This window comes from Lineus longissimus, chromosome 5 (assembly GCF_910592395.1).
Source record: "Lineus longissimus chromosome 5, tnLinLong1.2, whole genome shotgun sequence".
In the NCBI taxonomy this organism is placed as follows: domain Eukaryota; kingdom Metazoa; phylum Nemertea; class Pilidiophora; order Heteronemertea; family Lineidae; genus Lineus; species Lineus longissimus.
This window is the reverse complement of record NC_088312.1, coordinates 20,693,612-20,715,332: the sequence shown is the minus strand read 5'-3', so window position 1 is coordinate 20,715,332 and position 21,721 is coordinate 20,693,612. Positions and strand designations below refer to the sequence as shown.

Genomic DNA, 21,721 nt, shown 5'->3' with positions numbered 1-21,721 from the left:
TGTCGTCTTTGTTAACCCTTTCATACAATTATTTCAAGAGCCCTCGCTGTGTCTAATATGACATTTCATGAATGTGATTTATGTTCAAATAGAGTAAAGTGGAAATAGTTCAACATCTTATGAATATATTAGAAACGAGATAAAGTTTGAACGAAAGTTTTTATTACCAATTTGACCAAATGTGAGGGATATACATCAGTCTTGGCCTCAATGATAACATTTTTATCAGATGTTTACTCCATTCAATACTGTTTCCATTTTAATTCTGCTATGGACCATTTGGTACACCATAAAAAGACAAAATCCATTCAGATGATTTATTTCCCCAAATCTTTCGCGGCAGATAGCCTTACAGCGGATTCATATCCGACGCATGAGTTCATCGGCGGCCGGCACGCGATAAAAATTTGCTAAGCCTACTTCTTTATGCGGAGTCCAGATTTATATTGTTTGCAGACATTGTTTGTCGTGCGTCAAAGTATGAATTCGCCCTTAGCATCTGAATGTATCAACCCCAATTGTACGCTCTGGTGGGGACATCAAATTCATGGCCGCCTTAACTAGATGACATCAATGTCGATATAAAACATACATGTATCATGTTGACATGTTCGATCTGATTTGAGGTTATTGATGGGCTTGTCGTGCCATATTTTGCGTCCAATGAAATCCTCCCAGCTAGAACAATCGCTTTTGAAATCGGATCACGGTCGGAATCCGTACAAATTTGATGGTTATGTTTCAAGTTGTGATGAATGCGCTAGGTTTGTGCGGTGGTTATATTCCCGCTGGGCTCGTGTGTGACTGCTTGACCAGCAGACCAGAAAGAAGATATGAAATATGGTGATCCATTTGATATTTGGGGTAAATCGGCCACTTGTGATGCTCGTGATGTCCATGAAAGTCAATAATCATAAGGTTCAAGAGATTTTATCCATTAAAAAAGCTCCTTTGTCTATAATCGGATTCAGTCTCAAAAGTTGTGAAATTGCATTGAAAATTTAAATTTGTCGACTTCTTATTTGCTCATTCGTCATTTCATGCAAACAATTGAGACTCCAAAGTAGTTCCATCTACTTATAAATGTTTGTCTTTATCTAAAACATTTACCAAACAACAAGAGTATAGGCATCAATATGCGCAGCATTGTCTCGTAATCTTGCAATCAGTCTTCATAAGTAGTAGTATGCCACTTTAAAGTGATAAAACTATTATATGAAATGGACACTTCATGTTGTCTATTGTATACTTCTCATTTGGCCAATCGAGCTTTTGTTTTGATAATTAGCAGTACTTGGTGTTTTGCAATTTGTAAGTGGTTGTTTCAGAGAAAGTGTCTTGTTTTGAAAAATGAACATGATATCGTGTGCCATCTGTGATGTGATTCATCTGAAAGTATAGTTCATTTCAAGTTTGCCAAGTTTTTTTCCGAAGCCTTTATTTATCGTACTTGATATTCATATCAATTTCAAGTGCATGTATAAAAACCAGTTCATGACTCAGATTTGGATTAATGCAGATTATTTCGAGAGGCGATCCATTCCAAATCTCACCAATGAATGGAAAACATTTCAATAGGCTTGATATGATATACATCTTGGTCTTGTTGAATGTAGAGGGGCCTAAAGGGGTAAAGTTTCCTCATATAAGTGTGCTGTAACCACTTGAGGACAAAATGTCTTAGTCTTGACTGTGCACAAGTTGGATTAAACTGTGTGTACAGGAACTTAATAAGCTACATATCATCTATATCATGATCGCATATGAATTCATTGTGCGAAGTGTTCAAGAACCAATTCGATCATGTCAGGGTATTTTATAGCACACCCCATGGCCTCCCACAGAAGTCTGTTGTGTTGAGAAATTCCTCACTGTTGCTCCCACAATAGGGTTTGCACTTGTCTGCTTGTGGCCTATTTCTACTATCCTTTGGATGACATTAGTCAAAAGTCGCAAAAGGATTCCATACACTCAATGTATGGTTATTCTTTGTGAATAATAACTGTTCAGCGCTATTTATCCTGTCATTTTGCAGTACAAAAGCGTGAATTTGTGGTTGGATGGTGCCCATGTTTGGGGGTGGTGATGGTAGCTATAACTGGGGCAGAATTAAAACAAGTTCATGCCCCGTTAGTTTACATGTATTTTCATGCTGAGTTACCCACAAAGTTAAAGGTTGCCAAAAAAATGGGCTCTATTGAAGTGATTGTGTGTGAGAAAAGATGTGATAAAAAAGTGCTATGAAGTTGAAAATCAAAGAATGAGTATACATGTCCTGACTTGGTCCGACGCTGGTCTTCATCAAATTTTACAAGACCAAATGCTGACTATGCATCTCGGTCGTAGTTATTATATTCTCAGCCTTTCATAAAATATCAAACACAAACACTCCAGTCGATCATGTAAAAACAGCCAACTTCTGAAGAGGTTTAAACAATGGACTTCCAATCTTTTTTTCCCTCGAGAGCGCACTTGACTTAGTTCTCAAAAATTGAAATGTTATATACATTTGCACCGTGCTGCCCAAGCGGTGAAATCATTTCCAAATGAAGCTGTGAGGTTTCCTGATCTTGTGTCAGCTATTCCAAAGGTCTCTAACCCCGTAATCGGTTGTGTTGCGGTATATTGACTTGGTGTGAACCTCATAATGTGTGGTTACTTGGTCGGGTTACCAGAGGAGAAAATCACTCATCAATAGATTGATCACTTGTGCTACATATCTCACCATCAACTGCCGTTATCATCGGGCTTCAGTCGCACTTGGTCTCGAACCGCGCGGACGCCCGTCGTGATAAATGGACCGCAAAGGAGGCCCCCTGGACCACTGATGATTGATTTATTTCTGACCTTTATTGTGTGTTATCTTTGACTTGTTCAGTCATGAACAGTATTGACATGGCTGCCCCAGTTTTCCGGGTTGGGCGTAAGGTGTCTCACGTAAAGCAGCACCGCATTTGCGTCTTATGGATGAATCGTTAAAAATGGTCTTGTTTCTTTGTCGCCGAATTATTGATTGGCTATGTATTTATTCGCCGTATTGTCTCCAATCATAATGTTGTTTTCTTTACGAGGCAGAGCTGTCCAGTGTTACTGTTTGTGGTATGCTGTGCGTTGTCGGGTTACTGGCTGGTCTCTGAGTGGCAACAAATGTTTACTCCTCACCTGAAGTTTGTTGTCAAAGAATGACATAGACTACCAAGGCTAATGTCAAAGAATGATAGACAACCAATTCACCTTGAAAGCTTTCGTGGAGTTGTTATGATAATTGGTGACCATTACAAACCCTCCACCAGTTTCTGTGACCCGTACTTGGCCACTGTTGTGCCATTCGCCCTCACAGATAAGCCTTTCAAGGTAGACTTTGTCAAGCCAATAGCTTATCAAGTTGGTAAAAAGCTAATAAGCCATGAAGATGTCCATAGTGTCCTGCACTTACTCAGCAGGGGCAGAATCTGATTAGTGCCATCTTTCCCCCAGGCATGTCTCACTCTCAAACTTATAATCAGCGATCAGGCTTATTTTGCTCAAACACTCGGCTTTAGTGTCCTTCAAATCTTATTGCTCAAAATGGTTAGAAAATCTATAGAAAAGTCAATACGTAATCACCTATGAGACTTAGTCAATTCTTTCCTCAGAATGAATTACGTCTCATGCTGTGCTTTGGGGTTTTCATCTGGTTGGTCAATTTGAATAGAATTACTTCGGTATTGTCCAAAATACCAGTAGGCCTGTAGCAATATGCTTTAGCTAAGGCCTACGCATTTGGCTTTGGACTTGTTCAATCCTGTATGAGACGTTTAGGGACCTACAGAAGTCCTTGTGCTTCTAAATATTCTGTAGCCAACTCTTGAAACCTTTTGTAAACAGAAGTATTACACTATTCTTTAGCTATGGTTGGCAAAGTCGCAAATGTCGTCAAATATTACTCAGTTTGCAATAATTAAACTTTATTTATTTATTCTTTGTGGTATTTGATGATGTATGTTGGTTACTAACTATTGAATTTTCCAATTATGAGTGAGGACCCTTATCCCTTCATGGGAAAGGCATTGAGCACATGGTATTATATTCATGACAAAAGTATGTGTGTAAACATCAAACATTGCAATGACAACATTGTCAAAGTCTTCAAAAGTTGTATTTTATTTGGGTGTCTACATATGAGGCTCATATAAGATGTGCCCTTATCACTCCTAACCAAATTTTGATTTAAAAAAATGACATTTGGGGTTCTTTTAGGGTGACATTGTCACCTAAATTGGATATCAATACCATTTCTTGAGACAGTCACCTAAATTGGATAGTCCAGCTGACCAACAGAAAACATGGATGTTTTCTGAATGATCAAAAGGGCTCTGAAGGATATCTCAATACATGTGTAAGTCCTCCAGCTATCCACTTGCCTTACATAACCTGTAAAGTGTATGGCATTCTTGAGACACTCACATTATTCAACCAACCAGTATTTTTACTTGGGATTTGCTGTTTGTTTTTTCACTGTAATAACTTTGCCAACAGAATGTCTGATTGTTTGTCCCTTCTTCTGGCAGTGGCTTATTGACAAAAGCTCTCAATTGTGATTATAAACCATACGTCACCACAAGACCCACAATGAACACATACATCGTGTGTACATATATATACATCTGTAGCCTGCCCAGATTGGAACCGACTGTAGTTCCAATTCAACTCAACTAGATTTGAGATTCCCCTGTTTTGTATACAACTTGACATGTTGTTTTTTGTTCAAGTTGACCTGAGACAGACAGCCTGATCCTCTGTGAGCTTATGCCACCTGCTCCTCTGGTCAGTACAATTGGATTCCCTTGTTCTCGGTTTGTTGCCATGGAATGAGCCACCATCAAACAGGCTGGCTTTGCTTGCCTTGCTTGGACATTGCCTGTTTCATCGACTGAGAGAATTGACCAGAAACAATGGTTAATTGGTCATCGTTTGTTCGACTTATCAGCGACTCATATCAAATTACGTGGAAGGGATAGGACAGTATTACTGTGATGCTGTGGTATAAAGTGTCGACAAAATTACACTGAACGACAACAGAATGTGCCTTTTTTGCGGAGCATGAATTTGTGATTTGTGATCGTTCTCGAGTCTGCTCCAGAAAACATACCCTGCCTCCTGGGTCCATCAATTTTGGTTTCGATATCTCAGAGATTTGGTCTGTGTTTCCGACAAGTGTTTTTACTCGTCCCTTGGGCAATGAAAGAATACAGATTTCTGTATAAAGAATTGGTTTCTGATAAAATGATCCAGAACTTTTGATGTTCTTAATCATATTGGCGATGTGGTTTCGTCTAGTTTCTTCTCAAATAGCTGCAAAGCGTGTCTGGTTCTATTCTCCTGTACTTATCTCAGTGTTCGGGTTTGACTGGCCATACTAATATCTTTACGTGACAAGCGATTATAATCGCTGCAGTGACTGACAAAAAGATATCTCAACACTGGGTGAAACTGGTATAGTTGCTGTGTTTGATACTGATCGCCAGTTGTTGCGATCGCTGACTCATGTTGTCTCCGGCACCTCTGATGACCACTGCAAACCGGCGATTTGTGTCGCATGCGATTATGATCGCAGGGCACTTGCAATCTACATTGAAACGTATTGGTGCAGAGCACCGCTGTGATCGATTCAGCCTCACAAAGTCATCAGATTTGAAATCTCATTGGACGTCATCCAAAACACATTGTCTTTGAGGCATTTGAGTCAATACCGGTTGAGTTTGTCTTTGAGATTCTAGGATTATTGGCTTACCGGGTCAGTTATTTGACGACATTGTGAATACAAGATCGTGACCCTTTATCTCCCCGGAGCAGGAAGATGTCTGGCAATATTTTGAAATGAATTTAGAATCGAGAAATTGGTTTGATGGGATTAGTTGCGAGGCTGTATTGATTCTGATAAGAAAGCAACGTCTGGTTTCAAGGAACTCTTTGTCAATACTGTATTGACCGTCATTAAAGACACAAATGTGTTTTTACCCTCATGTTGGTAAGCTGTGTTAGCGTCTTGACACACAACGTTCCAAGATCGCACATTCCCTTTAACAAGCTCTTAGACTGCCTGTTACAAACTTGGAGATCAGACTTTTTGGGGTTAAGGTTCTTTGTGTCAGCATTTGGATTGATGGAATTCACGAGGAAAATTCCGAGAAACACAATCGGCTGTGGATAGAATTTTAAATCTTGAAACCCCATTGTTCAGTTCTGTTGAAAAAGTTCTTTAAAATAGCCTTTGGTGAGATTAAGAATAGCATAACTTGTGAAAAAGAGATTGAACTTTTCTGTGGGTGTCGAAATGTGATTGCATAACTGGATAACATGGCTGCGAGGGGGCTCTTGGTACCAAAAATAAGCCATGTTGTAGAGTGTTTTTGCCTATTCTAACTGTTCTGGGCCAGAAACCTTCAATTGCAAGCTTTCTTGTTGCTTCTGTGTGCAATGTAGGATTGATAAAAGCATGACATTAAGCGATCTAAAATCATTTTAAAAAGCATTTTGAAATCAACTTTCAAGGGTGGCCTTACAGAATGAAGATATAAATACATTGTATGTGAATGTTAAATTTTTTCAGTTTGTATGTTCTCAATAAACTTGTTACTGGTTGCCCAATACCCATTATGACGTACATCCATCTTGCCCAAATTGCCCTAATCCTAATCCCCCCAAGTTGTTATTCTGGGATAAATCCCTCTGCCCTATTTGTTGGTGACATATTTCAAATGAAAATCACCAATTGATTAGAACACAGAGAATTAATGGTGAAATGGTGGGACTCTAAAGGCTATTAGTCCAAGTTGAGCTTGATACATGTAGCGACTAAGCTACCCAATAATCAGATAATCGCTACAAGAAAATACCTTTGTAATGCTAAGCCTATTTTAGAGGCAAGTTACCATGACATGGCCAGAAGTTGTCCCAGCGGGCCTCTTCTATGCAGAACTATTTCTGGTTATTCGTTTTGGGGTGTCTAACCAATAAGACTAATAATAATATTTTGAACGCCTCCGAGCTTCATTGGGTGTGACTTTGGATTAAAATCGAACTTCAGATGTGGTTTCAAAGCTTTCATTAGTCTTGTTGAAACAATGTATTATTGGCGGGTATAGACCTATGGGAGTTTTACTCTGTTCCCATGGCCAAAGGATCAGATTACTGAAGTATTTAACCCTTTTAAGTTTAGTCACAACAAATTACAGTGAAATTACTGGAAAGAAGTGTCAGCATGTGGCTCAAATTCTATATATAGCCTACGCAAAGCTCTCGGGTGGTACATTTGTATAACCAAGATTGCAATGAAACCTATTGCATTACAAAGTATTCACGGTTTAAAAATTTCAATATGCAAATTCCCTTCTTTAAATTTACCTTTCACAAACATTTCTTACGTTGCTAAGAAATTGTTGCCCAAAGCCGCAACTAAAAATTAGATTTAGCGTTCGTTGCGTCTGATTTGCGTTCATCATTATCTCTAACCTATAAGAATTCATTTGAAATCCGAGCGCAATTGAATTACAAATTGCCTATAACCATAATACTAATGGAAGAATATTACTTTGCCCCGCAGCCTGCTGTGGCACAGTGAGGAAGCTGGTGTCGTCTTTATAATTGCTTGTTCAGAAAGATTGCGTGGACTGCTTTGGTGTTTGCAAAGGAAGTGAAAGCCGGGTTTCATCCTTCGCAAATATTTTTGAGAACAAACTTCATTCCTTTCAAACTATTTTTAAATGCAGTCTCTGCACCTTTCTATTGAGGACAACCTTTGGACTGACTAATGCTGTCCTCAATAGGGAGACTATTGATGTCAAATTAGCATCAGACCATTCTGAACAGTTAGGGAAGACACTGAATAATATTACCAGAAATTCCGATGTCATCAGAATATGAAATTCCTCGTCAGAATTCTGCTCGATATACTTGTATCTTAATGGCTTGCCTGAATTTGCGTGGCCATCTCAGATCTCCACCAGTGTTCTCGAGATTGAATGGCTGTCAAATATCTTCCGTAACGGAGTTCAAGATTACCCTCTCATCAGCGCAAGTGCCGGTCTGTTTTGCGGATGATTTCAAAATTTCCAATAGTTCATGGTTGAGGCTGCAGACTGCTTGAAATTGATCTGAATTACGGGGTTGTATTTTTGTAGACATTTTGGGGCATCTACTGTATCATGCGGATTCACCAAGTATGTTTCAAGTTGTGTAGATTGGATGAAACTGTGCATTGTTCATTCAAATGAGCAGATTTCCAGTCAATACAACATGAAACAAACTTACTGTGTACTGATTTTGTGTTTTGAGTACTCCGCACACGGTCAACTAAATCATAATGTGTGTAAAAGAACATCAGCTGAACTGATCGGATGGTCAAATTGAATAAACTGCATGACTACTCATTCGAAGAAGGTCTTTCTGATGCTTGGATGTTAAGATGTTTCTAGTTGACCGTGTGCTTGCATGGTTTCATGTACTTCACATGATGTTGTCCCTGTCATCGCCACAATTTGGCAACTATGGACACCTGTGGTGGTGGGTTTAGCTAGTTGCTTGTAGATGATTTTCATTCTGTCATAGTTATCCTGCATGTTACCTTTTCCCCGCCTTGTTTTTCTAGCCCGACGGTGAAGACCCGTGGAAGAAGATGCAGTTGATGGAGCTCGCCATTAACAATGGTACGTTACGTGCCGCTAATAAACTACAAGCAGCATGTGCGACCACAGCCAATTCATCATCAGGTGTTCCACTGCGTAAGTTGCCTAACCAACAACCTGTACTAACGTATCTAATCTGCAATTTCAGCCGGAGGGGCAGGATGAGTTAAAAAAACGCCAGCTCATGGAACTGGCGATTCTGAACGGAACTTACCGCGATACTAGCAAACCGTCGCCCGGTTCACAACAAGTTAACGTGACCCAGTCTCGTAAGTGCACTCCGCAAGCGTTTCTCTTGTCGGACGTGTTGGATTTTGTTGTTGGCATTGTGGCTTCTCTATGCATGCTTCGTGGCATCCGTTTATTCTAAGCTTAGATGCTTGTTTGCTCTCTGTGTCTATCTATTCGATGAGATGTATCGTCGCCCCTATTTTTATATCACGTTTGTGTCCTTCGGCATGCCACTTCCGATGTTTTCAATTTCACACCTCTCTGGATGGCCCTTTTTCTTCATTTACGGTCTGCTTTTAGTCACTGTTACTATTGCATCGCACATTTTTTTCACCGATTTTAAATCTTTGCATCTTAGTATAAATTTAGACGTGATTTCTTTATTGGTGTGTTGATTTAGTTTATACTGAGAAATGTGCGTTTTAGATCAGTTTTTGTGTCGTGTTTTTTTATTAGTTTAGAAATAGAACTGATATATTTCGCCCCTTATTTTGTTTGAATGTAGACCTCCCCGGTATGCCTGGCATGCTTCCCTTACACCTTCTGACAGACATGATGTCACAGGGAATGAATAAACCCACAAATGGCCAGGACGAACAGACGAACCAACTCCGGGGATCGCCTCATGGAAACCACAGATGTAAGAACCTTTTTCAAATCTCTCCAAAAACATTCGTGGTGAAAAAAAATTTCTCTCGAGATTTGAAAGCGTGACTATAATCTTTAGCCTATAAGGGAATCCGACTGACACACAACACGATTTAGAGTCTGACTTATGAATTTACTGCACTGCTGATAGCTTTTAAACACGTTGTAGTGATCCGATTATGATGGGCTTGGCTGCATTGATTTTTGGAATGGTCTTTGATTTGTCTTCCCAATTCCTGGTCGATTTTGGAATTGTTGCTAATGGAATTTCTCATAAGGAGTTGTGCGCTTGTTGAGCCTCTAGATTCAATATGGCAGGATTGATGACTCAATGACTTGTTGACTTCTAAACTGCCATGGTTCATCTGTTATGTATGATAAAGAAACAGATTTTGTTCGATCGGAAGCCAAAGTACCTCCACTCCAGCGATCACATCCCTGAGAGTGGCAACATTTTTTACTGAAATTGACATTTTGGTGTTCATCAGTTGATTGAGACCCGCAGACGTTGTTTGCCCTCATTGATGCCAAATGGGAAGGATCTGGCGTTCGATCATCGATGAAGAAACCTCGGCTGTTAATATCTCGTCCAACTTCCCGCATATGATACACTTTGTCATCTTGGTGTTAAATTGACAATCGAGGGAAGATTTACACTGACACCCCATCTGATGAGAACCGTGCCACGCCGGGCGCCTGTCAATGTCTCAAGAGAAACGCGATGAATTTATGGCAAAAATATTGACGGCAGATGGAGAAGAGGAATTCCAGCCAAATGAAATCAGTCGTCTCGGCATGTACTTGCAAATGAAGTCTTCTTCGCTGATCAGTCGATTTCTCGAGTGTGTTCCCTGTTTGGAAATCGCCGATGACATCTGTGTAGTCTATTGATCCTGCACTGCAACTCTAATAGGATAGGGAATCTTTGATTTTCTTGGCGCGTTGACCTCAACATTTACGAGGCGACCTTTGACGAGAATCTGATGACAGTCAATCATAGTATTACAGCGTTCATTGGTTCATTACTCGTATGTTCCACGCTGGCCGTGGAAAGTTGATTCGGTTGCCGTGCTCAGAGGTCGTAATCGACGGGAGACCCGAGGCGGTGTGGGAGTTATCGGATCGTGGAAGTACTTGGGGGAAGACGCTGGATGCTCCGGGGTCTTTAGCATGAGTGCTTCGTCAGATCAGTATTCAATAGTAATCAGCAATCAATACTTAGCTCCGTTCTCATGTCTCGTCTTAGCTAATAGGTTGTCTTGCTTTATGTCTAAGGAAACGTAGGGACTTTGTTAAAAGATGACTTATTTCTTGCGGCAGCTCACCATTATATCATACTGCTCTGCGGTAGAGTCGCCAACTATCTGAAAGTTGGAAGAAAAATACCAACTCTGATAGTTTGCAAATTGTTGAAAGGTCATCCTGAAACCTAATCCCCTCCTCCTAGCGTAGGTGAAGAAATACTTCTGGAATGTTTCTCTGGTGCTCTAGCTTGTCTCTGGAAGGTTTTACAACCCATTAGGAACAATCCTCTACACGTAGCTGATAGCAGCGGAGCATCTTGCCATCGGCTCTACATCAAGTTAGAAACCCACTCGTATCTTTCGTATGCGGATGATGCTTTGGAATTCTCATGTACCACAGTTTAGCTGATGGACTTGTCAAACAGTACCACGGTGGAATCTAAAGTCAATTTCTTGCTGTCCCATCACTATGATGATTCCTGGTTCTACCGTGCTCCTTGATCATCGCTGTTGAGGTATACGTCAAGCTCGGTGAGCATTCTGCATCCTGCCCAATCAGATGGAGTATAACATTCTAACCAATAGCATTGACCGTAACAAATAGCAACAACACTTTAATATGAGCAAAAAAACTAAACATAAACTTGAAAATTGTCGTGCAACATTTGGATTTTCAATATCCGGTGTTGGGCAGGTATTTGGTTGTTTAAGGACAAGACTGATGAAATACATGCCCTCCTTGAAACTCCTGGGAGTCATCCACTATACAGAAAAGGTGCAGTGTACTGTATGATGTACATTGTCAGTGCATAGCTCCTCCTCTGTGTAGTAGGTGGCACCACTGGTATTTCAAGGATGACCCATTTCCTCATAGATGTTGTCCTTTAATCTGCTGCTGTGGATTAGAGTAGGGTTTACCAATAAGATGCACAGATAACTTATCCCATACGATGCACATCTAGCGTTATGATGCACGTCTAACATGGTTTGTAATCTCCACCATACGCACTTGGACATGTACATTTCGATCACTCCGTGATTCAAACCATGTGATTCACTTGCGTTCATTTCATTCGCTGCTCTCTCTTCTATTGGCGTGAGAAAACATGCAAATATCAAAATTTCTAAAACTACAACTTTCTACATCGTCAAACTATTCTTGTCTTCGGCACTGCAGGTGCCTTGGCCTCACTTTCCTTTGCTTATGAATATCTTCAGTTATTACTCTTTAAATTTTAACGTGATTCTTTTTTTTGCTTCGATTTAAACTCGGTGCAATTTTGGTAAAGGTCTACTGATTTCTCTCACTTGGCAATTAAGTTCACCCATTTTAACAACTACTTATGCTTTATACATCTCAAAGATTAGCATACTCTCATACTTTCACACCAAAACTTGTGCAACCAATCTGCTTTCAAAACTAATTTTGTTCACAATGAATATTTAAGTGTCTTATGAGAAAGGCATGTTTACTTAAATATTAATAAGGCTGTTTATTAGCACCGGTCAGGTCATCAGAAAAACGGATTGAAATTCATAATATAGACTTCATTCAGTCGTATACATCCAAAATAGGCTGGTTGTATTCACAAGCAATGCAATACATCTTGTACTCGTTTTGTGTGCGAAAATCTTATCAGTGAAGTTAATGAGAATATTATCAACACATTTGGTTGTATTGTACTGCTTCACTGGTGATGTATTTATGATGATTGAACAATCAGGGTTGATTTCATTTTGGGAATATTTCATAGGTTGGCAAGAGAATGGAAAAATTGCTTGTCAGTTTGACCTCTGAAGGTCATCACAACCTCTGAAGGTCATCACAACTGACCTCTTAGGGTTGTCACTAACACTGCTATTGCACAATATCACACTACATTTTGGATTTCTTTGAGAAGTTTTTGAGATGATGTTTTTACAGACAAGAAGAGAAAACACTTGACTTAATGTTCATAACCAACATTGTTTTATTGTGTCGTCTAACTGGGGTTCATTAATCTAAAACATAACAAGTTCGTGAATTTTTTACCGCTTGCAAATTCTGATGCTTAAAAGTGCAAAGGCAGGAGTTTGAAACATGACATCTGCAGCTATGCCTTAATTACACCGTGGAAACGGCTTAAGGAGAATCTGCGTATGACGTGATGCGATAAGATCGTTGCCTGCTACATTCGTTTACGACGTGTCGCCAAGACCCGGGGCCGTGCCTTTGATACATCGGGAGAAAATTGAGGGAAAATGACTTTGACTCGAGTTGCATTTGGCGAATGAAACAGTCGTGGATCTTTGGTCTCACATGAAAGCTTTGATCTAACGTTGATTAAGTTTATCCTTAAGTCATGTGTAAATGGGGTTTATCTACATTTTAGGGCTCATAAGTGGAAGGGGGTATTCTGCACTTTCCGACTATGTTCATTTAATCAATGGTTTTGAACATCGGGAATTCAATCTTGTGGCGACTTGAAGTCAGATGATGGTCTGTTGCGCACTATCTGTACCGCTATATTTTATTGTTAGCGCTGTATAGATAGATGTATTGGGACTTTGATGTCAATTTGGGTTGAAACAGTCAAGTCTCTTTTTCATTTTCTGTAGAATATCATACCTACACAGCATGATTTACACGTTATTCCCACCCATAGCTCTTTTTAACGTATCATTACTTTTCGCATCAGTATCCCTAGATTCATTTAGTGTGATTTTTATTGTGCATGTGCATGGCCAGTGATATTAATTTTTGACCCATTATGTAATTGCTAATCAAATATTGCTAAATGTTGTTAAAATCTACTCATGGTGCTATTATTAACAAACTCGTTAAATTAAATGTCCTAGCACTTATTGAAATTTTTAAAAACCGCATGATGCAATAATAACGTTACTGAAAACCATTTTAACCAAAATATAACCAGGGATTTTAGAGCTTTCTAAAACCCAACCTGGTAACGAACGCAGTGGAAACGTGGAAAAAGTGGTTGGAGCGCCTCCAAGTGGACACAAGAGGAGGCTGATGGTAATATGTCGTACATGTGCAATGTGCAGATATCTGTACATAGATCGCATGGCAGGGCTTTCAAAAAACGAAAATTCAGAAATAAGGGTTTGACCTGAAGTTGAAGGGGACTGAAAGCCCTGTGTGGGTCATATCTTAGATGCACCTAATAGCTTAAAAATATAAAGTATCTTATTCATTTTAGCAAGACAGTAAAAGTCATCAGGTCGAATATTTCCCTCTCAATTCTTACTTTCATACTTTCGATAACAACAAACCTGTTAAAAGGTTTCTGAGCTGTTTCACTGATTTCACAAATCTCTTGTGGTATCTGTAGATCGGTGTTAATTCATTCGAATCTTCATACACAAGTAAATCTACAACTTTTCTGCTCTTATAATTCTCTAAATCATTCTTCAAGTAAAATTATGATAAGAATATTTCATTCTAGTAATGATATTGTAAATACGAAGATATTTCACTCTTGTTTATATTTGCGTCTTACTTAATAGTTTGTGTCAATCTTTCTTTCTAACAGCTGATGCCCCGAGGGTCTTCCCCCCTCAGCTTGCCGTCCCACAGATGCGATCTCCGCCAACACCCGCTGGTGCTCCCGTATTCTTTGCTCAACCCCCTACTCGTCTTCCAACGGGCGTACCGACGACAGGTGCCGGTCTCCTGAACCACCACGCGCCGACCGCCATGATGTCGCCAACAGAAGCAGCGATGATCTACCCGTACACACCAGAGTACCACCAATACGCACACGCTTTAACGGCAGCAGCGCCGACGGCTCTTTACGACTTTCACGGAGCTGCTGTTGACCAATCTGCAGCAGGTAGACCATTTTTCATACATTGCCACGTCCCCAACGCCCAACATATGAGGCATTATGGGGTAGCCGCCGCCGAAACGTCCTAACTGCTGAAAAAACCCAAAAGACTGTCCATGACGGGCTTGAGGAAAGCTTCATGCGTCCTTGCCCTTGTTTAAGTATTATATGTGATATAATGTATTCGCTTACATTATCAGTATTCATAGCTGCAATGGAATTGTACAATCAGTATTATTTTGCTATAGTGTTCAATTTATATATATATATTGAGGAACGTGTATTGGTGTTGGGAATCGGAACCGAATTTTCCGCATATCTGAACGACCTGCAAATATCTTTAGAAGAATTTTATGCATTTTTATTAAAGTTTGCAATGAAACTTGGCCAAGGCCACTTGGACTTTTAATTTTGCGGCCTGTCATTGTTGACCTTGTTTGAAATATATCTTAATATTTGCAATACTTTGATATATTTAGAAGCTGCCTTTTATTCGCGAGAGATGGGACATTTTCATGGACAGAGCATATTAAATAGTGAGCAGCCAATGTCTTTCATATGTTATTGACCGGGCCTGGCATGAATATGCTAATTAGGGCTAATTTAAATGATTTTGTTGAATGTTACTGTGAGAAAGCCAGAGATTTGTAAATACCCTTATGTTGAATCTGAAGGCCCGATTCCAGTTGAGCAGTTTCCCGCAGTGGTCTCCCCTGCCGCGAAACTGCATACGACCCCAGCAGTTATTTGGTAATAAACAAAAATGGTACTTCCATTTCCCACCAACTTCGCGAGCTGGTAATTTGAATTACCAAGTAACCCCTGGAGACGAGGGCAGTTTTACTGCGAGGTGACTGCAGCGGTAAAATGTTTTAGTGGATACGGCCTTTGAGCAGTGTGTAGTGAGAATAACGAACAGCTTTTTCTTAATTTTGGATTTTCTAACTGTAGCTCACTAAAAATATGTTGTTCCTGGTTGGTGGGTTATTGCTGAAGTGTCAGTTTCTCTCAAGTTTACCTGTGTGCTCAGCATACATCATGTGCATGATTTGCACTAGATACACAGTAATCTTAGAGAGAAATGAACGCTAATGGTGCATTTGTCAGTAACTTATCATTTGCTTACTGTTCATTTTGAAGTGTGGAATGCGAAACAAGCCGCCAGTATCCGGCATAATAATTGAAACTAAGGATAGATTTTTTTTGTCTGGTAATCCATAGTTTTTCAAATGTAACATGTTCAGCCTCATTTTAGACCAAAATATCATTTGGTTAATCGTGACCTTGGGTGAATCTGAGGTTTGACCTTGGCAAAGGTTGCGATAATTTGACCTTGACCTTTGAGATCATGTTTAACCTTCTGAATATTTCTGTTCTAAAAATGCCAACCAGCCATTGAGCAACATTGTCGGTATTTTTTTTCAAGTAAAATTTTAGTCCCATACAACTCCACTATTAGGCGTAACAAAAAATAACGTTGATCACAGTTTTTCTGCAAAACTTAAAATGTTTACCAAATAGAACAATGTGTCAGTCCAACATGGAGGAAGAAATGATGGTGTTGAGAGAAATTTATTCAAATTTTAAATTTGCTTGTTACATGATATTGTGGTGTAGAGTCAGATTATTGGACTATTACTACTGAAAAAGTCACGTGGGACCCTTGTACACATGCATCCTTCGTCTTGATCCTTGACGCTTCAGGGTGGTATCCTTAGTCCTTTTGAAAGACTTTATATTTAGATTAGTATTTCTCTTATTACAGCAATATTTCTTCCTCCTCTGAAGAAGCTGGTGTAACCTGAGTTTGTCACATAACAAGTAAAAAACAGTGGAATATGATTCAAATTGATATACTGGTCTGTATCAGCGCAACAGATTCACCAAGCACTTTCTTCTTGATATTTGTAGGGTTCAAAGGCTCTCCTTCCAGTTCCCTTCAAACCTCCATTTCACAAGAGATTCTGGTGAGTCTGTTGTTGCTCATTGCCGGTATATTAATTTGAATAACCTCAGTGGTGAGGTTAAGCGGACCATTGGTGTCTTGTGGAACTTTTGATACTAGGGTCTGATCCTGTAGTCCTTCCCATAAACTACCATGTGCAGTTGGACCAAATGATAACTAATAAGTCATAACAAGCCATTACTGTTGATATTTTAAATTAAGTGATTTTCAAGCCATGTTTTAATGGAATGTTTACACATATCTGCTCGGGCTTGAGCCATGCATTTTTGAACTACCGGTTTAGTTAATTAGTTATAACTAATTAATTAATTAATCTAACTTAAATAAACTAATTGATCGACTCAGCCTGAATTGAAAACCTAACTTCCTAACAGTTAGACCCTTCTGAAATTTAAAACGGGGATCATTGGTGCTGATTTAAAAACTCTCATAAAAACCTGTCTCCAATTTATCAGTTGATGACACAGAAAAGTTTGAAGTAAAAAACCCAATGTTGATAGTGTTTTATTCCAATCTGTTGGGCTGTTGGCATCCCCTGCGGAAAGTGGCCAATTAGTTTAACAATTGATAATGACATGGAATTGTTATAATGGAGACACTAATTGACTTAATTGGCTCATGTTGTACTTTGCGAGAGGCAACAAAATCGATTATGGTCTTTGATTTAAGGTGGCTGTGGGGGGTCGTTTCAATTCTGATTCAAGCGAAGGCATACCAGAATATCATTTACTTGTACTTTCTTTAAAATAATGGGTGTTTTGGGCATTTTGAAAGTTACATTCGAAAAAAGTTAGTTTTGATGTTATCGTTTAGACGTCGGCTCCTAGCGTCGTCTACTGACAATGACATATCTGTCGTAACTCCCCTCTTCTGTTTCTCTTCTATTAACAAGTGAACGAGGGACCAGAGATCTTACAGCATTCCTTTACGTACAAAATGCAGCAAAATAAAATGGCATTCCTAAGATACAAAAAACCCAGCTCCGCTTTCCCCCGAGTAATTGTGTCCGCATTAATTTCCCAGACTCCCGGTTATTCCCCATCCCTGTGGTTACTTTTCATCCAAACAATTCAGATCTGGATTAATTGTCAAAAGTGAAAGGGTAATTTCTTGAAGTTTTTATGCGGGCTTTGGGGATTTGTACTGTGGTACAGAAGGCACTCTCTGTATGGTCGCTAATCCATAGTTATCAATGTTTGGCCAATTTGCTCAAGAGCATGCAAGCAGGTAGCAAAATATCAATGACAGATTATTAAAACAGATGACAAATTGTCCAGTTCATCCTTAATACAGAATTGTTAGGGAAGCATTTTCAGCTTCATGCTCCTGTGTGAATCGGCAAAATAGAATCTTTCCATGTTCCTTTCAGCATTTCAAAATGCGTGCTCCTAAACAGGTGAAAATGAAACAAAAAGGACAACAGTTTGCATTTATGTAGCAGTATGGTGTGCATGTCCAAATGCAATGCATCTGATATGTACAATGGATGTATAACTGCAGTGCATGCATGGCATAAGTTCTGGATTCAAAATTGTGCTTGTTTCATTTTCTGCCACCAGGGGCGCTCTTTTGATGTGTTCTTAGGAATCTTCTCAGGTAACACCAGCTTGCTTCATGGATCTCTCCTCTGCTTGTTTGTATCCTATGATAATGACATATTTTGGTTTTGTGCTAAATATCTTTGCCTGTTTATAGGTGCTCACGCGGCGAAGGTTAGAAAACAAGTGTTGGGAGTAAGAGAGCATCCTTATCAAAGGGTGACCCTCCCATAGATTACAACACAGGTTAGTTTAACATCTTATAACATTACGTCACACTCCGAAGCTCATTACTGTTAGTCAGTTTTGGTAATTTTGAGGTGTTGGCCAGAATTTGGCTCCCCATTGGATAGAAAGTGTAAAAATCCAAATCATGGACTTTGAATATTTTTTTAGAGTCGACAGTGTATTCATCTTAAAAGTTACTGAGTACAGTTTGTATTGTATAACTGCTGTGCTATATTGGTCTTATAAGTGAGTGCCACCTATACGTGACTTTCCAAGATGAATACTCTGCTATCATGATTTGGTTCGACCTCCTACCTCAAAGTCTCCAAAGTGTCTTCAGTGATGGTCTTCGGTGTGTGGTTATCACTTTTAATGGCAGTGCAGTGGCTAAACTGGAATGTGCGTGTACTAATCTTACCCTAGGTCTAATTCTGTTTTCTACACACCCGTGTGACTCATAAGCATAGTACGTGTAGTACTGTAACTTCCCCATTGAACAGTGTTAGATTTTCAACAACAGGACCTCTCACAAACTTCTCTACATTGTCATGCAGCAAGACTCATGCTGACGCAGCAGCTCCACCGAAGCCGCCTCCTCCAGACTGGCAGCCCGGCACACTCGAGTAGCAAGGACAGCTCAAGTTGAACTTCTGAACAATTATGGGATAGAACTCGTTGAAAGACGATCCCTTATTATGACTTTGACTGCAGATATTGACACTTGTTCCAAACTGTTTTCAAATTGGCTTTCACATTGGAGTTTTCTGAGGATAGTTGTGAATTCTACTTGACTTTGGATGGAAGACTTTTCTCATCACGCAATATACAAAATGACATTTATACGCTGTTTACTTCTGCATTTCCTATTGCGAACACTGCTGTTGAGCATCATATCAAAGTGCTGATTCCAACGTGCGGAAATTGATATGTTCTAGTGCCATGATATAACAGCCTAAAACATCTTAAACGTAACAATAAGTAGAGTGTTAACAACAGTAAAGTAATGTACGACACATTCCAGTAACTTCTGCACTGCTATCTTTCATTATTTTAATAATTTTAGTTGTATTTTCAGGTCGATTTTGATTGCGTGTATTTTTCTTTAAAAACAGCTGAGTGTATTTCATTGTAGGATAGCGTGTGTTAGGCTTATATACTTAATTATGATAGCAACGTAATCAAAGTTACAAAATGTGTATTATAGTAATGAATTTGAGTTAAAATGAATGGTAGTGGGGACTGTGACTTAATCAACAAATAACGAAACTTAATCAAATAACGTAAATTATCGAAATGGTGCCAACTCTGGCTATTTTATTTTGCACAAAATGCTCAAAATGCTGTCCTGGGGACAGTTTCTAGTCAAAAAAAGAAGGGGATGGGAATTTGCGTACTTTTATATATGAATATCATTCATCTATCATGTTGTTGAAGTCGTACCATTGATCATCAGTCCATTTTATATACAGTTGGTGGTGTTTAGGTTACGTAGACTAGATGGTGAGGATATTATTGTTACGAATTGGTCACACGTCTTTAAGCTTCCGTTAACCCCTTGAGGCCTGGTTCGTGTTTTATTTTGCATTCTCTATAAAATAGGTCAAAACTAATCTTCTGGGGTTTACAGTATCATGTAGACAACCCAAAAACCTTGCGCAAGTTATCAACATATATGATTAACAAATAACGATTAGCAACTTTCTCTAGCTTGGTATGTTTCTATATTTGAATCCTGACTAACAAAATTGATGTTGCCTTTGATCCTGCCAAGAGCTTGTTACTGGTTCGTATAATTGTGACGATAATTTTGTAATTGCTGACTTCTGAAATTAATAGATCAAATTCTGTTTCTGCTGTTTTTAATCAAAAGAAGTTAACAGTCATTTCATGACCAAAGTTCAGTATTAAACTATTCTTATATGAAATTCCAAAATCTAACAAAATGTTTTCATGATAGTGTTTTAGCTGTCTACATAATTAACACAGATTTTATTCGCAGTCAGCTACGAGTCTTACTAATTTGCATAATATGTAAATAAGTTGTTATCTCCTCATTTGGAGTTTGATCCAAGTTTTATCTGTTATTAATTGACTTTTAAATCAGTCATTCCAACGAGCTTTCGAAGAGCTCTGTCAAAATGGCCATGTTAAGGTAGGCAGGCCTTAAGGGGTTAACGAGAGGCTCTTGTTAATTAGCGTTTAATTAGCGCAACTCAAGGAGTTGGTGAATATACAAAAAGAGATTTGCGACCAAGATATATATTTTACACACATCAGTTGTTCTATTTTTGTATAAATTTTAGATGTTTTTTGTTGTTGCTATTTTTATGTTGGAAATCTGCAAGATTTGTAGAGGCTGTCCAAGAAAGTATTTGTATTGAAGAGGTTTGGTGAAGAACCAACAAAAACCATTAAGGACATCAATAGATGGGTTTGCAAAAATCAATTTTGGCCATTTTGAAAAGGCCTTTTCACAGGCAGCGTTAGTTTACCATGACATAAAAGTCATGTTTTAAATCAAATCATCACCAAAAGCATTTAAAATATCATGAACATTGGAAGACATGGACAACTTCAAGTAAGTTGCTTGAATACGCTTGTCTGTTGTTACTTTTATACCATGGCAAACATACGTTGCCTGTAAAAAGGGATTTTCAAAATGACCCAAATTTATTTTCGCAAACCATCGATAGACTGCTGTATCAAGAAAGTGTATATTTTTGAGAATTATTCGAATGTAGTTCATTATAGGCCTTTAGTAAAGAGTTTGCACAAAACACATATGGAGTTGGCTATGGAAATTATTTTTGTATATTTCGGTCAGTTTAGTATCTATATTATAGTATACGATGTACGTATATATTTGCATGCAAGGAGGTTTTATTATTATCATAAGTTATTGGTTACACAGTATGTCTATATAATGCACTGGCATCCGGGAGGCTAGATGAACAATATGTGATCATGTCATCATATACAAATTTGCACTGCGGACAATAAAAGTCTTCAAAATATATGTATAAATAGAGAATTGTAGTTAATTCATTCTTACTCCTGTCAGACTTGATGTTTTTGACCTGGAGGGGGTTAATCCCCAAATCATCCATAATAATGCACTGAAATTATGCTAGCACAATAGTTGTTCACAAATTTCAGTTCTAAACTTGCACCCTTAACAAGAAAAATCTGAAATCTTTTTTTAAGTTTTAACAAAAATCTCCTCTTTAATATCGTTGGTTATGGTAATGCATTGTCTGTTAGAAATCTCTTGTCCGCTGTGTGCCGGGACGATTAACACAGGATCCTCTTGGACTCAGTTAACGTCCGCGGAAAAAACTAACTGCAATTGGTCCGTTTTAGAGTTGATGAGCCG

At 38.9% G+C, this 21,721-nt stretch overlaps 1 protein-coding gene across 13 annotated transcripts in view; it reads left to right on the top strand.

The window, feature by feature from the left end:
- LOC135487591 (protein quaking-A-like) overlaps window positions 1–21,721 on the top strand; it is a 76,998-nt gene that overhangs the window by 36,708 nt on the left and 18,569 nt on the right. Inside the window, exons 5-10 of one of the 13 annotated variants that reach the window (XM_064771514.1) lie at window positions 8,630–8,762; window positions 9,403–9,537; window positions 14,323–14,622; window positions 16,528–16,583; window positions 18,278–18,366; window positions 18,903–18,991. In XM_064771514.1, the coding sequence (XP_064627584.1) occupies window positions 8,630–8,762; window positions 9,403–9,537; window positions 14,323–14,622; window positions 16,528–16,583; window positions 18,278–18,319 (666 nt within the window). In that variant the 3' untranslated portion in view covers window positions 18,320–18,366; window positions 18,903–18,991. Of the gene's footprint in view, window positions 1–8,629; window positions 8,763–8,814; window positions 8,936–9,402; window positions 9,538–14,322; window positions 14,623–15,095; window positions 15,153–16,527; window positions 16,584–18,277; window positions 21,373–21,721 lie in introns of those variants that run through there. The other 12 variants (XM_064771510.1, XM_064771513.1, XM_064771509.1 and 9 more) reach the window with 12 other exon arrangements.